The 21,257-nt window shown below is 48.3% G+C and overlaps 1 protein-coding gene across 2 annotated transcripts in view; it reads left to right on the forward strand.

Annotated features, from left to right (window-relative positions):
* Positions 1-486: 486 nt before the first annotated feature.
* The window catches only part of lztfl1 (leucine zipper transcription factor like 1), a 45,384-nt gene continuing 24,613 nt past the window's right edge, over positions 487-21,257 (forward strand). For both annotated transcript variants that reach the window (XM_033014825.1, XM_033014833.1), the window contains exons 1-5: positions 487-601; positions 2,342-2,466; positions 13,771-13,965; positions 18,088-18,148; positions 20,188-20,259. In XM_033014825.1, the coding sequence (XP_032870716.1) occupies positions 494-601; positions 2,342-2,466; positions 13,771-13,965; positions 18,088-18,148; positions 20,188-20,259 (561 nt within the window). In that variant the 5' untranslated portion in view covers positions 487-493. The remainder of the gene's footprint in view (positions 602-2,341; positions 2,467-13,770; positions 13,966-18,087; positions 18,149-20,187; positions 20,260-21,257) is intronic.

Consider the following 21,257-nt stretch of genomic DNA (forward strand, 5'->3'; position numbering starts at 1 on the left):
CTCCCTCTTTCCCCTTCCCTTTCCCAGCTTTCCCACCGCCCACTCTTCCTTTCTTCTTCCCGCCCCCCCACATCAGTCTGAAGAGACAATAGACAATAGGTGCAGGAGTAGGCCATTCGAGCCAGCACCACCATTCAATGTATCCATAGCTGATCATCCCCAATCAGTACCAGGTTCCTGCCTTCTCCCCATATCCCATGACTCCGTTAGCATGTCACTTGCGGGGGGGGGGGGAGAGAGAGAGAGAGAGAGAGAGACCATGTCACATGTGAGGGGGAGAGAGAGAGAGAGAGACCATGTCACATGTGAGGGGGAGGGAGAGAGAGAGAGAGCCCCTGTCACATGTGAGGGGGAGCGAGTGAGACAGAGAGAGACCATGTCACATAAGAGAGGGGGGGGGAGACCCTGTCACGTGTGGGGGAGAGAGACCTGCCGAGACCATGTCACGTGCGAGGGGAGAACGAGAGCGAGCGCGCGCGTGTGTCACGTGTGTATGTGGGGGGTTGACGTGCGGCGTTGCCGTGGTGATGAGTGTGTGGGGCCCGGGGCCTGTGTGAGAGGCGGCGGCGGAGAGGGAGAGGGGTCGTCTCTGTCCGACATGGTGAGGCCAGGAGCGGGACGATGCCGCCCCTCGTCGCCCTGGCCCTGGTGCCGAGGGGGGGGGAGTGAGGGAGGGAGAGTGAGGGAGGGAGAGTGAGGGAGGGAGAGTGAGGGGGAGAGAGTGTGCTGGGGAGAGAGTGAGGGAGGGAGAGTGAGGGAGTGAAGAGTGAGTGGGGAGGTGTGAGGGGTGGAGAGATGGAGGGAGGAGACGTTTGAGGTGGAGGGTGTGAGGGGAGAGAGAGGGGGTAGGGGAGAGTGAGTAGAGTGAGGGGGATGAGGATTTGAGAGTGAGGGGGAGAGAGGTGAATGAGGGGGGGAGAGTGTAGGGGGGGGGGGAGAGCAGAGTGAGGGGGAGAGAGTGAGGGGGTGGGAGAGTGAGGGGGGGGAGTGAGGGGGAGGACGAGAGGAGTGTGAGGGGGGTCGAGAGTGAGGGGGGGGAGTGAGGGGGAGAGAGGTGAGGGGGGAGAGAGTGAGGTGGGGGAGAGTGAGGGGAGATAGCTGTGATGGGGGAGAGCGTGAGGGGGGGCGGCGAGGTGAGGGGGGAGAGACGTGAATGGGGGGGGGGAGTGAGGGGGGGGGGAGAGAGAGTGAGGGGGGGAGAGTGTGAGGGGAGAGGGAGAGTGAGGGGGGGGAGGGGGTGAGGAAGGGCGGGATTGAGGGAGATGAAACATAGAAACATAAATAGGTGCAGCAGTAGGCCATTCGGCCCTTCGAGCCAGCACTGCCATTCTCTGTGATCATGGCTGATCATCCCACAATCAGTACCCCGTTCCTGCTTTCTCCCCATATCCCTTGATTTCCTCAACCCTAAGAGCTAGTTAGGAAGTTTGGGAGGAAGGGGAGAGAGACCTACGCCCTCTGGTTCTCGATTCCCCACTCCCCCGGGTCTAACTTCCATTTCCCCCCCTCCACCCTCGTTCTTATATTTCAAATTTCCAAATGTCTCTGATTATCAGTGATTGAGTTTCAAAGTTGGCAGGTCATGTATGAAGGAACTGCAGATGCTGGTTTAAACCAAAGATAGACATAAAAAGCTGGAGTAACTCCGCGGGACAGGCAGCATCTTTGGGCAGAAGGAATGGGTGACGTTTCGGGTCGAGACCCTTCTTCTGAAGGAATGGGTGATGTTTCGGGGTCGAGACCCTTCTTTTGAAGGGTCTTGACCCGAAACGTCACCCATTCCTCCCCAGAGATGCTGCCTATCCCATTGAGTTTACTGCAGCTTTTATCTTTGTCAGGTCATGTTACAGTTGTACAAGTCATTGTTGAGGCCTCATCTTAGGAGTATTGCATTCAGTTTTGCTCGCCATCTTATAGGTAAAGATGTTGTCAAGCCGAACAGGGCGCAGAGAAGATTTACGAGGATGTTGCCAGGACTCGAGGGGCCTGAGCTGTAGGGAGAGGTTGAGTAGGCTGAGACCCCTTTCCAGGCAGCTCGTTCCATAAACCCACCACCCTTTTGTGTGGGAAAAAGTTACTCCTCAAATTCCTATTAAATCCCACCTCCCTCACCTTAAACCTACGCCCTCTGGTTCTCGATTCCCCAACCCTGGGCAAGAGACTCTGTGCGGCTACCCGATCTATCCCTCTCATGATCTTATACAACTCTATAAGATCACCCCTCATCCTCTTGCGCTCCATGAATTAGAGTCCTAGCTTGCTCCCCCTCCCCCTCGAGTCCTGTTCGGGATCAGTGATTTCTTGGGATAGGAAATTTACGGGATGTTTTTCTCTCTCTCAGGCTGAGTTGGGATTAAATGAACACCATCAGAGCGCTGTCATCAGCTACATGCGCTTTGCTCGTTCCAAAAGAGCACTGAGACTGAAAACTGTAGATTCTTGTTTTCAAGATCTGAAGGACAGCAGGTATCATACTTCTCAACTATTGATTAGAGGATTGATTATTGCATATTGTGCCTAACTGCTAAACATTTATTGGAGATTCGGGGGTACCACCGAGTCCATGACGCCCAACAATCACCATCAGTAGTTCTGTGTTGTCTCATTTTTGCATTCATAGGTCATAAGGAATAGGAGGAGAATTAGGCATTCGGCACCTGTGACACCTGTACTAATCAAGAATCTATCTCTGCCTTTTAAAAAAAAAACCCAATGACTTGGCCTCCACTGCCTTCTGTGGCAAAGACTTCCACAGATTCACCACCCTCTGACGAAAGAAATTTCTCCTCATCTCCTTCCTAAAAGAACGTCCTTTAATTCAGAGGCTGTGACCTCTAGTCCTAGACGCTCCCACTAGTGGAAATATCCTCTCCACATCCACTCCCTACACTCTAGGGACAAATTTACAATTTAACAATGCTAATTAACCTACAAACCTGCACGTCTTTGGAGTGCGGGAGGGAACCAGAGCACCCGGAGAAAACCCACGTGCTCACAGGGAGTACGTGCAAACTCCGTACTGGCAGCACCCGTAATCAGGATCGAAGCTGGGTCTCTGCTGCTGTGAGACAGCAACTTTACCGCTGCGCCGCTGTACTGCGCTATAATGTGTAGGAAGGAACTGCAGATGCTGGTTTATCCCGAAGGTGGACGTTTCAGGTTGGAACCTTTCTTCCGAAGAAAGATTTTGACCCAAAACATCACGGTCATGGTGGCGCAGCGGTGGAGCTGCTGCCTTACAGCGAATGCAGCTCCGGAGACCCGGGTTCGATCCTGACTACGAGTGCTATCTGTACGGAGTTTGCACGTTCTCCCCGTGACCTGGATGGGTTTTCTCAGAGATCTTCGGTTTCCTCCCACACTCCAAAGACGTACAGGTTTGTAGGTTAATTGGCTTGGTAAATGTAAAAATTGTCCCTAGTGGGTGTAGGATAGTGTTAATGTGTGGGGATCGCTAGTCCGCGCGGACCCGGTGGGCCGAAGGGCTTGTTTCCGCGCTGTATCTCTAAAATTAACTAGAAATCACTCATCCATTTTCTCCAGAGATGCTGCCTGACCTGCTGAGTTACTCCAGTGGTTATCTGCCCTACAGTGTGTTTTGATATAGAGTCATAGTCATGCAGTGATACAGGGTGGGAACAGGCCCTTCGGCCCAACTTGCCCACACTGACCAACATGCCCCATCTACACTAATCCCACCTGCCTGCATTTGGCCCATATCTCTCTAAATTTGTCCTATCCATGTACCTGTCTAAATGTTTCTTAAACGATAGTACCAGCCTCAACTACCTCCTCTGGCAGCTCGTACCATACACCCACCACCCTTTGTGTGAAAAAAGTTACCCCTCAGATTCTTATTACATTTTTCCCCCTTCTAAAATTTCAATCATCAACTTAATGTTTTTTGGCAGATGTAAGACTGAAACTTTGTTAAATAAAAGTAAAACATGACTTTTCTTGTCTAGTTATCCTGAAACTGTCTGACAGGTGAACAAAATATTTTCCCACTTTAGCATTAGATTTAGCCTGGTGGGGAGAAGCCCCTTATCTCTCTTCCCAATACGAGGGCTTAAACATGTAACCCTAACAGCATATTTTGCTATGCTAGGTTTAGGTTTTCCGCAATGTTCTTAGTTTAGAGATACAGTGTGGAAACAGGCCCTTCGGCCCACCGGGTCCGTGCCGACCAACAATCCCCGCACACTAACACTACCCTACACACACTAGGGACAATTTACATTTATACCAAGCCAATTAACCTACATACCTGTACATCTTTGATAACCTACAAACCTGCACACCAGTAACATTAGCAAATTTGCAGATGACACAAAGCTGGGTGGCAGTGTGAACTGTGAGGAGGATGCTATGAGGATGCAGGGTGAGTTAGACAGGTTGGGGGAGTGGGCAGATGCATGGCAGATGAAGTTTAATGCGGATAAATGTGAGGTCATCCACTTTGATAGCAAAACCAGGAAGGCCGATTACTATCTAAATGGCGTCAAGTTGGGAAAAGGGGAAGTACAACGGGATCTGGGGGTCCTTGTACATCAGTCTATGAAAGGAAGCATGCAGGTACAGCAGACAGTGAAGAAAGCGAATGGTATGTTGGCCTTTATAACAAGAGGAATACTACTGCAGTTGTACAGAGCCCTAGTGAGACCACACCTGGAGTATTGTGTGCAGTTTTGGTCCCCTAATTTGAGGAATTACAAGGTCAATTCCCAGGATGGCGGGACTGTCGTATGCTGAGAGAATGGTGCAGCTGGGTTTGTACACTCTGGAGTTTAGAAGGATGAGAGGGATTCTCATTGAAACATATAAGATTGTTAAGGGCATGGACACGCTAGAGGCAGGAAACATGTTCCCGATGTTGGGGGAGACCAGAACCAGGGGCCACAGTTTAAAAATAAGGAGTAAGCCATTTAGAATGGGGACGAGGAAACACTTTTTCTCACAGAGAGTGGTGTGTCTGTGGAATTCTCCGCCTCAGAGGGCGGTGGAGGCAGGTTCTCTGGATGCTTTCAAGAGAGAACTAGTTAGGGCTCTTAAAAATAGCGGAGTCAGGGGATATGGGGACAAGGCAGGAACGGGGTACTAATTGGGGATGATCAGCCATGTTCACATTGAATGGCGGTGCTGGCTCAAAGGGCCGAATGACCTACTCCTGCACCTATTGTCTATTGTCTATCTTTGGAATGTGGGAGGAAACCAAAGATCTCGGAGAAAACCCACACAGATCACGGGGAGAACATACAAACTCCGTACAGACAGCGCCCATTGTCAGGATCGAACCCGGGTCTCCAGTGCTGCAAGTGCTGTGAGGCAGCAACTCTACCGCTGCGCCACCATTTCTTCCCAGCTGTTATCAGGCAACTGAACCACCCTACCCACAACCGGAGAGCAGTGCTGAACTACTATCTACCTCATTGGTGACCCTCGGACTATCCTTGATTGAACGTTGCTGGCTTTACCTTGCACTAAACGTTATTCCCTTATCATGTATCTGTACACTGTGAATGGCTCGATTGTAATCATGTGTTGTCTTTCTGCTGACTGGATAGCACGCAACAAAAGCTTTTCCCTGTACCTCTGCACACGTGACAATAAACTAAACTGTAACTGTAAAATTCCCGGATGGTACTTTTATGTTGTCAGCCAAAATGTGTTTAGTGTCTTTCAGTTATTGTTCCTTGCTGACTGTTCAATGGTGACATTGTAATCATGTGTACCGAGGCACAGTGTACCGAGATTCTATTTTGCATATATTATTGTCATGCTTAAGTTCGATTCGCACGTGATGCAAAGAAGCAGCGCACTGAGTCTGTAAGCAATAGTCGGCAGGTTTTGGTGCCATTTCCCAGCCCCAGCTACAGTTGGCCAAAAAGGCCCGTTGCAGCCGTCGCCTCTGTCCGGATCTTCCTGTAAACAAACCGTCGTCCCTTTCCTCGGCCACCATCACCCCGGGGTTCGCGTCCCACAGCTGACCTCGAGTGCGCGGAAGGTAAGAATTCCCCCCCCCCCACCCCAGTTCTTCTTACCGGCCCTTTGTCCATCATCGACTCCCACCACCCTCCTCTCCGGTTCCCGGACTTCGGGGGCGAGCAGGGGCCGGGCTTGGCGGCTTCCCAATCCCGCAGTCAACAGATAATAGGTACAGGAGTAGGCCATTTGGCCCTTCAAGCCAGCACTGCCATTCAATGTGATCACGGCTGAACATCCACAATCAGTACCCCATTCCTGCCTTCTCCCCCTGTCTCCTGACTCCGCTATCTTTATTGAGCTCTATCTAGCTCTCTCTTGAAAGTATCCAGAGAACTGGCCTCCACCGCCCTCTGAGGCAGAGAATTCCACAGACAGTGAGATAAAGTGTTTCCTCATCTCCGTTATAAATGGCTTACCCCTTATTCTTAAACTGTGGCCGGGCAGTCATGGTGACGCAGCGGTAGAGTTGCTGCCTTACAGCAAAATGCAGCGCCAGAGACCCGGGTTCGATCCCGACTACGGGTGCTGTCTGTATGGAGTTTGTACGTTCTCCCCGTGATCTGCGTGGGTTTTCTCCGAGAACTTCGAAATACATGCAGGTTTGCAGGTTAATTGGCTTGATAAAAATGTTAAATTGTCCAAAGTTGGCGATATGCAGAGTGCTGCCCTGCCGACTACAACAATTCAGAATGTTCAGAAGGCGGCCCCTGGTTCTGGACTGTTGGGGTACGGGTGTGGTTCATCCGGACCTCCTGCTATACGCGGCTCACTGGGAAATCTATGTCTCTATAGAATCTTTCAGTTAGTACAATAAAACTCCTGCAATTAGCTTTATTATCATGTGTACCAATGAACAGTGAAAAGCTTTGTTTAGCATGCTGTCCAAACACTCCAGATACACCATACATCAATACAATCCAGTCTAACTCGTTGAATACATAGAGCAAAGGGGAAGATACAGAGTGCAGAATATAGTTCACAGCATCAGTTCCAATGTCTGCAATGCAGTAGAGGTGAATCGGACAGTACCCTAGCTTAAGGAAGGACTTTGTTTAACGTGGGGAGACTGGTGCACAGACAGCCACTCCACGGTCCTTGACAGATCTGGGTCAGGATCCAGTGGCATGGAGTCCAAGACGACCGGAGACCCTTTTCTGTTAGTAGGCTTCTTCTTAAGGAGGAAGCCTGATAACAGAGGGGAAGAAGCTGTTCTTAAATCTGATGGTGCACGCTTTCAAGCTTAGAGTCATACAGTGTGGAAACAGGCCCTTCGGCCCAACTTGCCCACACCGGCCAACAATGTCCCAGCTGCAGATAGTGTTAGATAGAGCTCTAGGGGCTAGTGGAATCAAGGGATATGGGGAGAAGGCAGGCATGGGAATGTCGGTGCTGTCTCGAAGGGCTGAATGGCCTACTCCTGCACCTATTGTCTATGTTTCTATGTTTCTATCTAAACACTAGTGCCACCTGCCCGCGTCTGGTCAATATCCCTCCAAACCTGTCCTATGCACGTATCTGTCTAACTGTTTCTTAAACGATGGGATTGTCCCAGCCTCAACTGCCTCCTCCGGCAGCTTGTTCCACACACCGACCACCCTTTGTGTGGAAAAAGGTTACCCCTCGGATTCCTATTCAATCTTTTCCCCTTCACCTTGAACCTAAGTCCTTCTGTACATTCTGCCGGACGGGAGCGGGGAGAAGAAGGAATGACCGGGGTGATTATCTTGATTATGATAGCGGTAGTGAGTTTGGGCAGATGGGGCTCGTCAGCCTGGGAAGGCAGTTCATCAAGGAGAGGGAAAACTCGAGAGATTTAAAACCTCCGCTTGTGGTTATATCCAGTCATGGAAAAGGCTCCTGGAGTAAACCTCAAGAAAATCCGGAGTCGGAGCCCTTAAGGCAGTTCGTCGTTGTCTACAACCTTGCTCTGGCAGCTCTTGCGACAGCGCTGCTGTTCCTTTGGATCGATCAGCGACATGGAGAGGGGGACGTGATGCATGGGCAACATGCCTGCCCTCCATATAACATTGCCCAGGCTTGCATCCGACCACACATTACCTGCAAAACTAGGATGCATCACCCATGGTTAGTCATGACCGGAGGGGCTTACTAGTGAGTTTGTGTATTGAATTGGGTTTGTACTTGGCTGCACAGTCGTGGATGTATAAGGAGCAAAGCTCCATGTCAATATTGATCCAAACACTAAAATACTGTCCCCTTGCAACTCGTGTGAGGATACCTTGAGCAAATAAGTGGAGGATTCAACTGTTGCCGTTCATTCTCGGACACTGCTGAACAACATTTTCTCCTGGCAGAGCATTAAAAGCTTAAGTTTAAGAATCTGTCGAGGGCTGCAGTCTCTGGATTATTATGTGGGTTGAATGCAAATTGATGCAGCGATGTGAAGATTAGAACATGGGTCACGATTAAAGGAGGGATGTGGAATACTGTCACCCTTGTACTGGGATAGATAGGTATTGTATTGTGTGCTTTATTATTGTCACGTGCACCGAGAGACAGTCAAAAGCTTTGTTTGCATGCAATCTGGTCAAATTAAATCATACAATACATGTGTACAATCATGTCAGATGTCCTCCTCCGACTAAGGAAGGAGTAGTGTTGGTGTGCTCCCTTGGTGTAGCTTCAATCAAGTACCGCAGGTAGTGCAAAGAGAAAAATACTCGAGGACAGAATATAGTGTTGCAGCATCATCTTCTTAGGCTGACCATGGGTTGGAGGACACCTGTGCATGACTTTGTTTAACGTGGGGAGACTGGTGCACAGACAGCCACCCCACGGTCCTTGACAGATCTGGGTCAGGATCCAGTGGCATGAAGTCCAAGACGACCGGAGACCCCTTTCCGCCTTCCCAGCCGTTGTGACGCTCCAATAAAGTTAGCCATCGTCCTCCGCCTGTTCCACCGTTGAGGTCTTGGTTGGATTGGCTCTTTGTCAGAGTCCTCCCCCTCGACCTTACCGCCATGGGTGGCCCTACCAGGAGCATAGCTCTCAGGATCTCAGGACCACACAAGCTTCTCCACCACGACAAGGTGACAATCCACGGAGCGTCATAGTGTTACAGTTACAGGTAGAGTGCAGATATAAAGAAGAGCAAGGTCTGCAATGGGGTAGGCTGGAAGATTGGGACTACACAGCTTCTGGCAGGACCATTCAGAAGGCAGATAACAGCGGGGAAGAAGCTGTTCCTGTATCTGCTGTTACACGCTTTTAAGCTTCTGTTTCTTCCGCCCGATGGGAGAGGGGGGGGGGGGAGTTGTACGCTATCTATGGTCATAGAGTGAGTGATACAGTGTGGAAACAGGCCCTTTGGCCCAACTTGCCCACACCGCCCATCATGTCTCAGCTACACCAGTCTCACCTGCCTGCGTTTGACCCATATATCACTCTAAACCTGTCCTATCCATGTACCTGTCTAACTGCTTCTTAAACAGTTCGTTCCATACACCCACCACACTTTGTGTGAAAACATTGCACCTCAGATTCCTATTAAATCTTTCCCCCTTTACCTTGAACCTATGTCCTCTGGTCCTCGATTCCCCTACTCTGGGCAAGAGACTCTGTGCGATCTACCCGATCTATTCCTCTCATGATTTTATACAACTCTATAAGATCACCCCTCATCCTCTTGCGCTCCACGAATTAGAGTCCTAGCTTGCTCACCCTCTCCCTCGAGTCCTGATTGGGATCACTGATTTCTTCGGATAGGAAATTTACGGGATATTTTCAGGATGCATCGACCCGATCTATTCCCCTCATGAGATCCTCTATAAGATCACCTCTCATCCTCCTGCGCCCCAAGGAATAGAGCCCCAGCCAGCTCGACTCTCCTGATAGCTCAAAGTCCTGAGTGAGGGCAACATCCTCGTGAATCTTCTCTGTACCCTTTCCAGCTTGATAACATTTATGCTACAAGTTGGCAAGAGTCGTTGGAGACATGCGGAGCTTCCTTCCTCTAAGGAAGTCGTGGCATTGGTGTGCTTTCTTGGCCGAAGCTTCAATATAGAAACATAGACAATAGGTGCAGGAGTAGGCTATTCGGCCCTGCGAGCCAGCACCGCCATTCACTGTGATCTTGGCTGATCATCCAAAATCAGTACCCCGTTCCTGCTTTCTCCCCATATCCCTTGATTCCTTTAGCCTTAAGAGCTAAATCTAACTCCCTCTTGAAAACTCTTTGTCCATGGTTGGTCCAGGACAAATTATTGCTGATACTTATGCTTGGGAACATGAAGCTGTCAACCATCTCCACTTTGGCACCATGCATGCTGACTGGGCCACGCACTCCACCTCACTCTCTACAATCAATAACCAGCTCCCTCGTCTTACGGACTTTATGGGAGAGTTGGTGGTCTTGACACCATGAGGGGTGGGGGGGGGGCACAGTGGCAAAGCTGGCAGAGCTCCAACCTCACAGCGCCAGACACTCGGGTTCGATCCTGACTTCGGGTGTTGTCTAGAGATAGAACAGTACAACACAGAGACAGCTGAGTTGGAGTTTAGTTTATTGTCACGTGCACCGAGCGACAGTGAAAAGCTTTTTGTTGCGTGCTGACCAGTCAGTGGATAGACAATACATGATTACAATTGAGCCATTCAATAGACAATAGGTGCAGGAGTAGGCCATTTGGTCCTTCGAGCCAGCACCGCCATTCAATGTGATCATGGCTGATCATCCCCAATCAGTACACCGTTCCTGCCTTCTCCCCATATCCCCTGACTCCGCGATTTTTAAGAGCCCTATCTAGCTCTCTCTTGAAAGCATCCAGAGAACCGGCCTCCACCGCCCTCAGAGAATTCCCCAGACTCACCACTCTCTGTGAGAAAAAGTGTTTCCTCGTCTCCGTTCTAAAGGGCTTACTCCTTATTCTTAAACTGTGGCCCCTGGTTCTGGACTCCCCCAACATCGGGAACATGTTACCTGCCTCTGGCGTGTCCAAGCCCTTAACAATCTTATATGTTTCAATGAGATATCCTGTCATCCTTCTAAACTCCAGAGTGTACATGCCCAGCTGCTCCATTCTCCCAGCATATGACAGTCCCGCCATCCCAGGAATTAACCTTGTAAACCTACTCTGCACTCCCTCAATAGCAAGAATGTCCTTCATCAAATGAGGGGACCAAAACTGCACACAATACTCCAGGTGTGGTCTCACTAGGACTCTGTACAACTGCATTCACAGTGTACAGACACATGATAAGGGGAATAATGTGGATAACGTTTGGTGCAAGATCGAGTTCGAGTAAAGATCCGAGGATCACCAATGAGGTAGATCGTAGCTCAGGACCGCTCTCCAGTTGGTGAGAGGATGGTTCAGTTGCCTGATAACAGCTGGGGAAGAAACTGTCCCTGAATCTGGCGGTGTGCGTTTTCACAGTCTTTTCCTGTTCACAGAACAGGCCCTTCGGTCCACAATGTCTGTGCTGGAACATGATGCCAAGTTAAATTAATCTCCTCTGCCTCCACTGCCTCCAGGAAGCGAGCGGGCAAGATCATCTCTGACCCCTCTCACCCTGGCCTCAAACTCTTTGAATCACTTCCCTCTGGAAGGCGACTCCGGACTGTCAAAGCTGTCACAGCCAGACATAAACACGGTTTTTATCCACAAGTAGTTGCTCTACTAAACAGCCAAAAATCTGTTGCCTCCCTTTGATCTGGTATTTTGTTGGTTCACATGCTTGATCAATGGTGTTTTATCATTAATGTTTTATTATTATTAATGTTTAGTGTTTTCTGAGTCATTCGTAACTGTCACTGTATGTCATGTTGTTACTTGTGGGCGGAGCACCAAGGCAAATTACTTGTATGTGAATATTTGGCCAATAAACTTACTGACTTACTTACTCACTCTGCCTGCACATGACCCATATACCTCTGTTTCCCTGTACATCCATGTGCCTATCGAAATGTCTCTCAAATGCAACAATCCTTGCTTCAATCACCGTGCCCGGCAGCGCGTTCTCACCACCCACCATCATATGTGTCCATAAAAAAAAAAGACTTGTCCTACACTTGACTTCTTTAAACTTTCCCCCTCCCTCCTTTTAGTTCCAAAGTCAAAAAAGAAGCGTTGAATTTAGGTTAATGTTTAGTTTAGTTGAAATAAAGAACTGCAGATGCTGGTTTATACCAAAGATTGACTGTGACGTTTCACAGAGTGCTGGAGTAACTCAGCGGGCCAGGCGGCATCTGTGGAGAACATGGATAGATGACGTTTCACAGAGTGCTGGAGTAACTCAGCGGGTCAGGCAGCATCTGTGGAGAACATGGATAGGTGACGTTTCACAGAGTGCTGGAGTAACTCAGCGGCCCAGGCAGCATCTGTGGAGAACATGGATGGGTGACGTTTCACAGAGTGCTGGAGTAACTCAGCGGGTCAGGAAGCATCTGTGGAGAACATGGATGGGTGACATTTCGGGTTGGGGCCCTTCTTCAGACTCTGACCTTTTGGGTCGGCTTCAGTTTAATGTCATGTGTACCATGTACCGAGGTACAGTGAAAAGCTTTAGTTGTGTGCGAACCAGTCAGCGGAAAGACAATATATGATTACCATCAAGCCGTCTGCAGTGTACTGGTACAGGATAAAGGAAATAACGTTTAGTACAAGATAAAGTCCAGTACAATATTTGATTTGAGTTAGACTGACTTCATTTGCCTGTTGGAGGCATACGGAGTCTGCGCCGACCAGCTATCCCCGTACACTAACACTGTCCTACACAATTGGGAGAATTTACACTTTACCAAGCCAGTTAACCTACAAACCTGTACACCTTTTGTGGCCTGCTAACGAGTCAGCGGAAAGACTATACGAATGAATGAATGAATAAGTTTATTGGCCAAGTATTCACCTACAAGGAATTTGCCTTGGTGCTCCACCCGCAAGTGACAACATGACATACAGTGACAGTTAGGATGACAAAGAAAACATTAAACATTAATAATAAAACATTATCGATTAAATCAAGGAATACAATCAAACCACCCACAATGTACAGATACATGACATATTGGCAGCATGGTGGCGCAGCGGTAGAGTCGCTGCCTTACAGCACCAGAGACCCGGGTTCGATCCTGACTACTGGTGCTGTCTGTACCTTCTCCCCGGGACTTGCATGGGTTTTCTCCGAGATCTTTGCTTTCCTCACACACTCTAAAGACATACAGGTTAATTGGCTTGGTGTATAAAAATGTATCATTGTCCCTAGTGTGTGAAGGACTATTGTGCAGGGATCGCTGGTCAGTGTGGACAAGGTGGGCCGAAGGGCCTGTTTCCGTGCTGTCTCTTCAAACTACAAAACACAAATGAAAAAGAGAGTAATGTGAAATGCCGTTGTCCAGATGATAAGATCAAGTTCAAGTTACATTTATTGTCACATGCACCAATTGTTACAGTGAAATTTGAGTTACTACACAGCCATACGAATAAAAAAAGAACACAATACACGATGACATAAACATCCCCACGCAGCAGAATCAACGTTTCCCACTGTGAGGGAAGGCAACACAGTTCAGTCATCCTCCTCTTTGTTGTTCATCCGTGGTCGGGGCCTCCCGAGCGCTCAGGCCCTATGTTCAGGCCCGATGTTCAGGCCCTCTCGTGATCATAAGTGATAAGAGCAGAATTAGGCCATCCGGCCCATTGTGTTTTCCGCCGTTCAATCATGGCTGATCTATCTCTCTCTTTCTCTCTCTCTCCTAACCCCATTCCCCTGTCTTCTCCCCATAACCTCTGACACCCGTGCTAATTTCTATTTTGTCCACCCCAGGCTGACTGAAGACACATTCACTGTGGATGAAGTGACAGATATTCTGGATGGGCTGAAGGTGGTGGTGCACAGTGAGGTGGAGTCGGAGCTCATCAACACCACGTACACTAACGTGCTGTTCCTGCGACAGTTGTTCTGCCAGGCGGAGAAATGGTACTTGAAGTTGCAGACCGACATTTCCGATCTGGAAAACAGGTAGAGCCTTTCAAGTTTTAGTAAATGTCATTTAGTTTAGAGAGACAGCACAGAAACAGGCTCTTCAGCCCAACCGAGTCCACGCCGACCACCGATCCCCGCACACTAACACGGTAGATTGGCTATTGCATGTTAGACAATCAGAATGCTTAGTAAATATAACTGCCTAATTATATGATGTATAGTGTAAGAACTCGCCCACTGTCTAGCAGTAGCTGCAGTAGACTGAACGTGTGATGTACTGCATATGTGATAGAAACATAGAAACATAGAAAATAGGTGCAGTAGTAGGCCATTCGGCCCTTCGAGCCTGCACCACCATTCAATATGATCATGGCTGATCATCCAACTCAGTATCCTGTACCTGCCTTCTCTCCACACCCCCTGATCCCTTTGGCCACAAGGGCCACATCTAACTCCCTCTTAAATATAGCTAATGAACTGGCCTCAGCTACATTCTGTGGCAGAGAATTCCACAGATTCACCACTCTCTGTGTGAAAAAAATCATCCTGGTCCTAAAAGACTTCCCCCTTATCCTTAAACTGTGACCCCTTGTTCTGGACTTCCCCAACATCAGGAACAATCTTCCTGCATCTAGCCTGTCCAACCCCATAAGAATTTTGTAAGTTTCTATAAGAACCTCCCTGCTCTTATACTCAAATCCTTTTGCTATGAATGCTAACATACCATTCGCTTTCTTCACTGCATGCTGCACCTGCATGCCTACTTTCAATGACTGGTGTACCATGACACCCAGGTCTCGTTACATCTCCCCTTTTCCTAATCGGCCACCATCCAGATAATAGTCTACTTTCCTGACACTAGACAATAAAGGTGCTTGTGCTTTAACCTGTGTGAGACTGAGGCATTCACAAGGTGTCAGAAAATCGGGTCTAGCCCGCGTCTGTTTACCGCGATTTATTTTGTTTATAAGTTTATATTTGTGAGTGATTTTTACGACATGGCTAACTCCTGTCGAAAGCCGAACCAGCTTGCATTTGATTCTGATATAGCCGAGCGCTGGTGAATGTTTGAGCGAGACTATGCTCACTATATCCGCATTGTTCACCGAAACGACCCCGATGACCTAAAGGCATCGATACTGTTAAATCTAGCGGGTCCGTAAGCAATGATCCGCGCAGACACTTTTGAATTCGCATAAGCACACCTCGACTGATCCTACACTATCCTACACACACTAGGGACGATACCAAGCCAATTAACCTACAAACCTGCATGTGTGGGAGGACACCGGAGATCTCAGAGTGGTTGTCCTAATCATAGTTCAAAAACAGGAATCTAAATTCATTTGGGACAGGCAGCATCCCTGGAGAGAAGGAATGGGTGACATTTCGGGTCGTGGCCCTTCTGCTGACGGGGCAGAAGGAGGGTCTCGACCCGAAACGTCACCCATTCCTTCTCTCCAGAGATGCTGCCTGTCCTGCTGAGTTACTCCAGCATTTTGTGTCTTATCTTCGGTGTAAACCAGCATCTGCAGTTCCTTCCTGCACATCGAAATTAATTAGTTATGTCAACAATAATCCTGTAAAATAAAAACATAGAAACATAGAAAATAGGTGCAGGAGTAGGCCATTCGGCCCTTCGAGCCTGCACCACCGTTCAATATGATCATGGCTGATCATCCAACTCAGTATCCCGTACCTGCCTTCTCTCCATACCCCCTGATCCCTTTAGCCACAAGGGCCACATCTAACTCCCTCTTAAATATAGCCAATGAACTGGCCTCAACTACCTTCTGCGACAGAGAATTCCAGAGATTCACCACTCTCTGTGTGAAAAATGTTTTCCTCATCTCGGTCCTAAAAGATTTCCCCCTTATCCTTAAACTGTGACCCCTTGTTCTGGACTTCCCCAACATCGGGAACAATCTTCCTGCATCTAGCCTGTCCAACCCCTTAAGAATTTTGTAAGTTTCTATAAGATCCCCCCTCAAACTTCTAAACTCTAGCGAGTTTGTTTTTAAAATGACCCATCCGCTCCACACAGACAACGCCCGTAGCCAGGATCAAACCCGGGTCTCTGGCGTTGTCTCTACCGCTGCGCCACCGTGCCGCCCAATCTGTCATCTGTTTTATTGAATAACCTTTTCACTTTCCCCCATCATCGTTCCCCACTTCATACGTTCATAAGACCTAAGCGCAAAGTTAGGCCATTTGGCCCATCGAGTCTACTCCACCATTCCATCATGGCTGATCTACCTTTTCCTCTCAACCACGTTCTCCTGCCTTCTCCTTATAACCTTTGTCACACTTATTAATCAAGAACCCGTCAATCTCCATTTTAAAACTACCCATTGACTTGGCCTCCACGACCGTCTGTGGCAATGAATTCCACAGATTCACCACACTCTGGCTAAAGAAACCTCCTCATCTCCATTCTAAAGCAAGATCCTATTATTCTGAGGCTGGCCTCTGTTTCTAGACTCTGCCCACTAGTGGAAACATCCTCTCTATCCAGGCCTCCCCCCCCTCACTACCCTCCTAATATAAAACCTTACTTTATCTTTAGATTGATTTCCGGTTCTCTGTGACATGATTATCGACGTGACTATCCTCGTCCGTATATCTGTGGGATTCTTTGCCATGGAAGGCTGTGGAGGCCAAGTCAGTGGATATTTTTAAGGCAGAGATAGATAGATTCTTGATTCGTACGGGTGTCGGGGGCTATGGGGAGAAGGCAGGAGAATGGGGTTAGGAGGGAGAGATGATTGAATGGCGGAGAAGACCTGATGGGAGGAATGGCCTAACCCTCCTCCTGTCACTTATGACACACCACAAGTAGCAAGAGCGATTCACTTGTAGATAGAACCAGTGAATGTGATGCCGCCGCCTGTTTTTCTGTGCTCTCACTCTCCCCACTCTCAAAACCGGTGAAGAACACCTTTAAATCCAGACGCACCGTGCTGGAGTAACTCAGCAGACCAGTCAGCATCTCTGGAGAGCATGGATTGGGACCTTCTTCAGAATCGAGTCTGAAGACGGGTCCCAATTAGAAACGTCACTTATCCATGTTGTCCAGAGATGCTGCCTGACCCGCTGAGTTACTCCAGCACTCTGTGAAACGTCACTTATCCATGTTCTCCACAGCTGCTGCCTGACCCGCTGAGTTACTCCAGCACTCTGTGAAACGTCACCTATCCATGTTCTCCACAGATGCTGCCTGACCCGCTGAGTTACTCCAGCACTCTGTGAAACGTCACCTATCCATGTTCTCCACAGCTGCTGCCTGACCCGCTGAGTTACTCCAGCACTCTGTGAAACGTCACCTATCCATGTTCTCCACAGATGCTGCCTGACCCGCTGAATTACTCCAGCACCCTGTGAAACGTCACCTATCCATGTTCTCCAGCAGGCACGGAAATCGCTATCAAAACATGGGGGGGACACAATTTCTTGGCGGCCGTGCGTATCCACACACATGCGAGGCTTCGGCCGTGGGCCCTGTGGACTGTAACATCGGGAGCTGACCTCCGAACTCCAGCAACAGCAGCTTCGTCCGCCCCGAATCGTGGGGCTTCAATCGGTCTGTTCGCGGGGTCTTTCATCGCCTGGCGGGGGCTTCACCATCGGGTGCCTCGATCGCCTCGATGCAGCAGTTTGATTTTAAGCCGCGCCATTTTGAATCCTCCAGCATTTTGAGTCTTTTTTTGTAGATCAGCATCTGATGTTCATTGTTTCTACCTTTAAATCAATTTGTCCAAGGTTTCTTCTTAATTTATTTTGTCAACAGGAATATGAATATGTGCTTCATATATACTTTGTTATTTATTTTTGGAACAATTTAGAAATGGGCCCTTCAACTTATTGAGTCCACGCTAACCATTGATCGATCACCTATTCACACTAGTTCTATGTAATCCCCAATCTTATGCAATGTTATTTGAAAGTTGATTGTAAATTGTCCCTAGTGTGCGTTGGAGTGTGGTTTGGATAGTGTAAGTGTGCGGGGATCGCTGGTCGACACGGACTCAGTGGGCCAAAGGGCCTGTTTCCACGCTGTATCTCTAAACAGAACCAAGCTGATCTTCGAATAATCAAACGTGCATCTTTTTAATCATTGTAGGAATGTATGTGTCAATTTGTCTTTTATTTTAACTTCAGGGAACTCTTAGAACAAGTTGCAGAATTTGAAAAGGCAGAATTTACTACAGCAGGCAAAAAAGTAAGTTTGAGTTAAACTCGGTAAAGGTTTCCTTAGATATATTGCATTTGAAAATTAATCTATTTCTTATTTGGAATGTGAGAGAGAATAAGTTCTACAATCCTGGTCGTACAGGCAGCTATCGCAGCACTAACGGAGGCAAGCCCATCGTACTTGTACTGTTTCGTCCAAGATACATAGACAATAGGTGAAGGAGTAGGCCATTCAGCCCTTCGAGCCAGCACCACCATTCAATGTGATCATGGCTGATCATCCACATTCAGTAAGAAAGAACTGCAGATGCTGGTTTAAATGGAAGGTAGACACAAAAATGCTGGAGTAACTCAGCGGGTGAGGCAGCATCTATGGAGTGAAGGAAATATGCGACGTTTCGGGTCGAGACCCTTCTTCAGACTGATGTGGCCGCTTCTGCATCGACTGCACTTTACGTTTGTGCATTCCAGATTACGACCGTACACTTATTTTAAAAAACACTTTTTTCCCCCCAAGTTTGCTTAGATCTTTAACTAATCAAATATTAAGTATTAAGTCCTGTGATCCTTGCTTGATCCCTCTGGTAATAGGAAAGCTTTATCTCGGTATGCATCGTCTAAACAATAGACAATAGACAATTGGTGCAGGAGTAGGCCATTCGGCCCTTCGAGCCAGCACCGCCATTCAATGTGATCATGGCTGATCATCCCCAATAAGTACCCCGTTCCTGCCTTCTCCCCATATCCCCAGACTCCGCTATTTTTAAGAGCCCTATCTAGCTCTCTCTTGAAAGCATCCAGAGAACCTGCCTCCACTGCCCTCTGAGGCAGAGAATTCCACAGACTCACAACTGTCTGTGAGAAAAAGTGTTTCCTCGTCTCCGTTCTAAATGGCTTACTCCTTATTCTAAACTGTGGCCCCTGGTTCTGGACTCGCCCAACATTGGGAACATGTTTCCTGCCTCTAGCGTGTCCAAGCCCTTAACAATCTTAATATGTTTCAATGAGATCCCTCTCATCCTTCTAAACTCCAGAGTGTACAAGCCCAGCCGCTCCATTCTCTCAGCATATGACAGTCCCGCCATCCCAGGAATTAACCTTGTAAACCTACGCTGCACTCCCTCAATGGCAAGAATGTCCTTCCTCAAATTAGGATGTTATGTCCTTCCTCAAATTAGGATACTTAATCAGATATTAAGTATTATGTCCTGTGCTCCTTGATCCCTCACGTAATAGGGAAGCTTTATCTCGGTCTGCCTCGTCTAAACAAGTCAGCATTTTGTACACTGTCGTATATGCTCACATCATATGGTGGGGGGCAGAGTTGCTGCCTCACAGCGCCAGAGATCCGGGTTTGACCCTCACCAAGCGTGCTGTCTGTGCAGAGTTTGTACGTTCCCTCCCCCATCCTAGTTGCCCGAGCAGTCTGACTGTCCTCCTGATTAAATTTTATCTTTGTATACTTCATTGTCAGCTTCTCCTAGCTAACAACGATCTATTCTGCATTTTCCGTGATCTTTTAGTTTAGTTTAGTGATACAGCGCGGAAACAGGCTCTTCGACCTACCGAGTTGGCGCCAACTAGCGATCCCCGCACATGAATACTATCCTACGCACACTAGGGACAATTTACACGTACACCAAGCCAATTAGCCTACAAACCTGCACGTCTTTGGAGTGTGGGAGGAAACCGATGATCTCGGAGAAATCCCACATGGTCACGGGGAGAACGTACAAACTCCGTACAGACAGCACCCGTAGTCGGGATCGAACCCGGGACATTGGCGCTGTGAGAGCTGTTAGGCAGCAACTCTACCACTACACTACCGTGCCGCCCTGCCAAAGGGGTCTTCATCCGCACCTTATTTGTTTTCGCACCTTACCCTTCCATATCTCCACGTCTCCCTCTCCCCTGACTCTCAGTCTGAAGAAGGGTATCGACCCAAAATGTCACCCATTCCTTCTCTCCAGAGATGCTGCCTGTCCCGCTGAGTTACTCCAGCTTTTTGTGCCTACCAATAACGTAATGATCCCACATAATCATTTTCTCCCTTAATTTTTCCTGCAGGCAAGCACAGAAATCAGCAAACTGAAACTTGCTCCATTGAATGAAGGAGGCGTTTCTGAACTCTTGAGCAAGGTAAGACTTGTCTGAGGAATCTATGACCAAAAAATATTTAAAGGTGAAGGGAGTCAAAATCTTTTTCCCGGGCTTCATAAGTGATTGGAGCAGAATTAGGCCATTTGACCCATCTGCCATTCAATCATGGCTGATCTATCTCTCTCTCTCTCTCTCAACCCAATTCTCTTGCCTTCTCCCCGTAGCCCCTGACACCCGGGCTCATCACGAAGATTAGGATGGACACATGAAATTCCATTGACTCCATCCACACTTCACGTTGCCTCGGCAAAGCTTTTCACTGTACCTCGGTGCACGTGACAATAAACTAAACTCAAACTCAAGACCACCAGCATAATCAAGGACCAGTCTCACCCCGGCCACTCCCTCTTCTCCCCTCTCCCATCGGGCAAGAGGTACAGAAGTGTGAAAACGCACAGTTTCTTCCCAGCTGTTATCGGGCAACTGAACCATCCTCTCACCAACCTAACTTAGAAAGGAGATGAGGAGGAATTTCTGTAGTCAGAGGGTGGCCAAGTCAATTAATACTTTTAAGGCAGAGATAGATTCTTATAGACAATAGACAATAGGTGCAGGAGTAGGCCATTCGGCTCTTCGAGCCAGCACCGCCATTCAATGCGATCATGGATGATCATCCCCAATCAGTACCCCATTCCTGCCTTCTCCCCATATCCCCTGACTCCGTTATTTTTAAGAGCCCTATCTAGCTCTCTCTTGAAAGCATCCAGAGAACCTGCCTCCACCGCCCTCTGAGGCAGAGAATTCCACAGACTCACCACTCTCTGTGAGAAAAAGTGTTTCCTCGTCTCCGTTCTAAATGGCTTACTCCTTATTCTTAAACTGTGGCCCTGGTTCTGGAATTCTTGATTGACTATACATTACAATTGAGCCGTCCACAGTGTACGGAAACAGGATAAAGGGAACAACGTCTAGTGCAAGATAAAGTCAGAGGGAGATATAGTAGTTCAGGACCTGTCTCTAGTTCATTGGCAGATGCA

This window comes from Amblyraja radiata, chromosome 2, assembly GCF_010909765.2.
Source record: "Amblyraja radiata isolate CabotCenter1 chromosome 2, sAmbRad1.1.pri, whole genome shotgun sequence".
NCBI lineage: Eukaryota > Metazoa > Chordata > Chondrichthyes > Rajiformes > Rajidae > Amblyraja > Amblyraja radiata.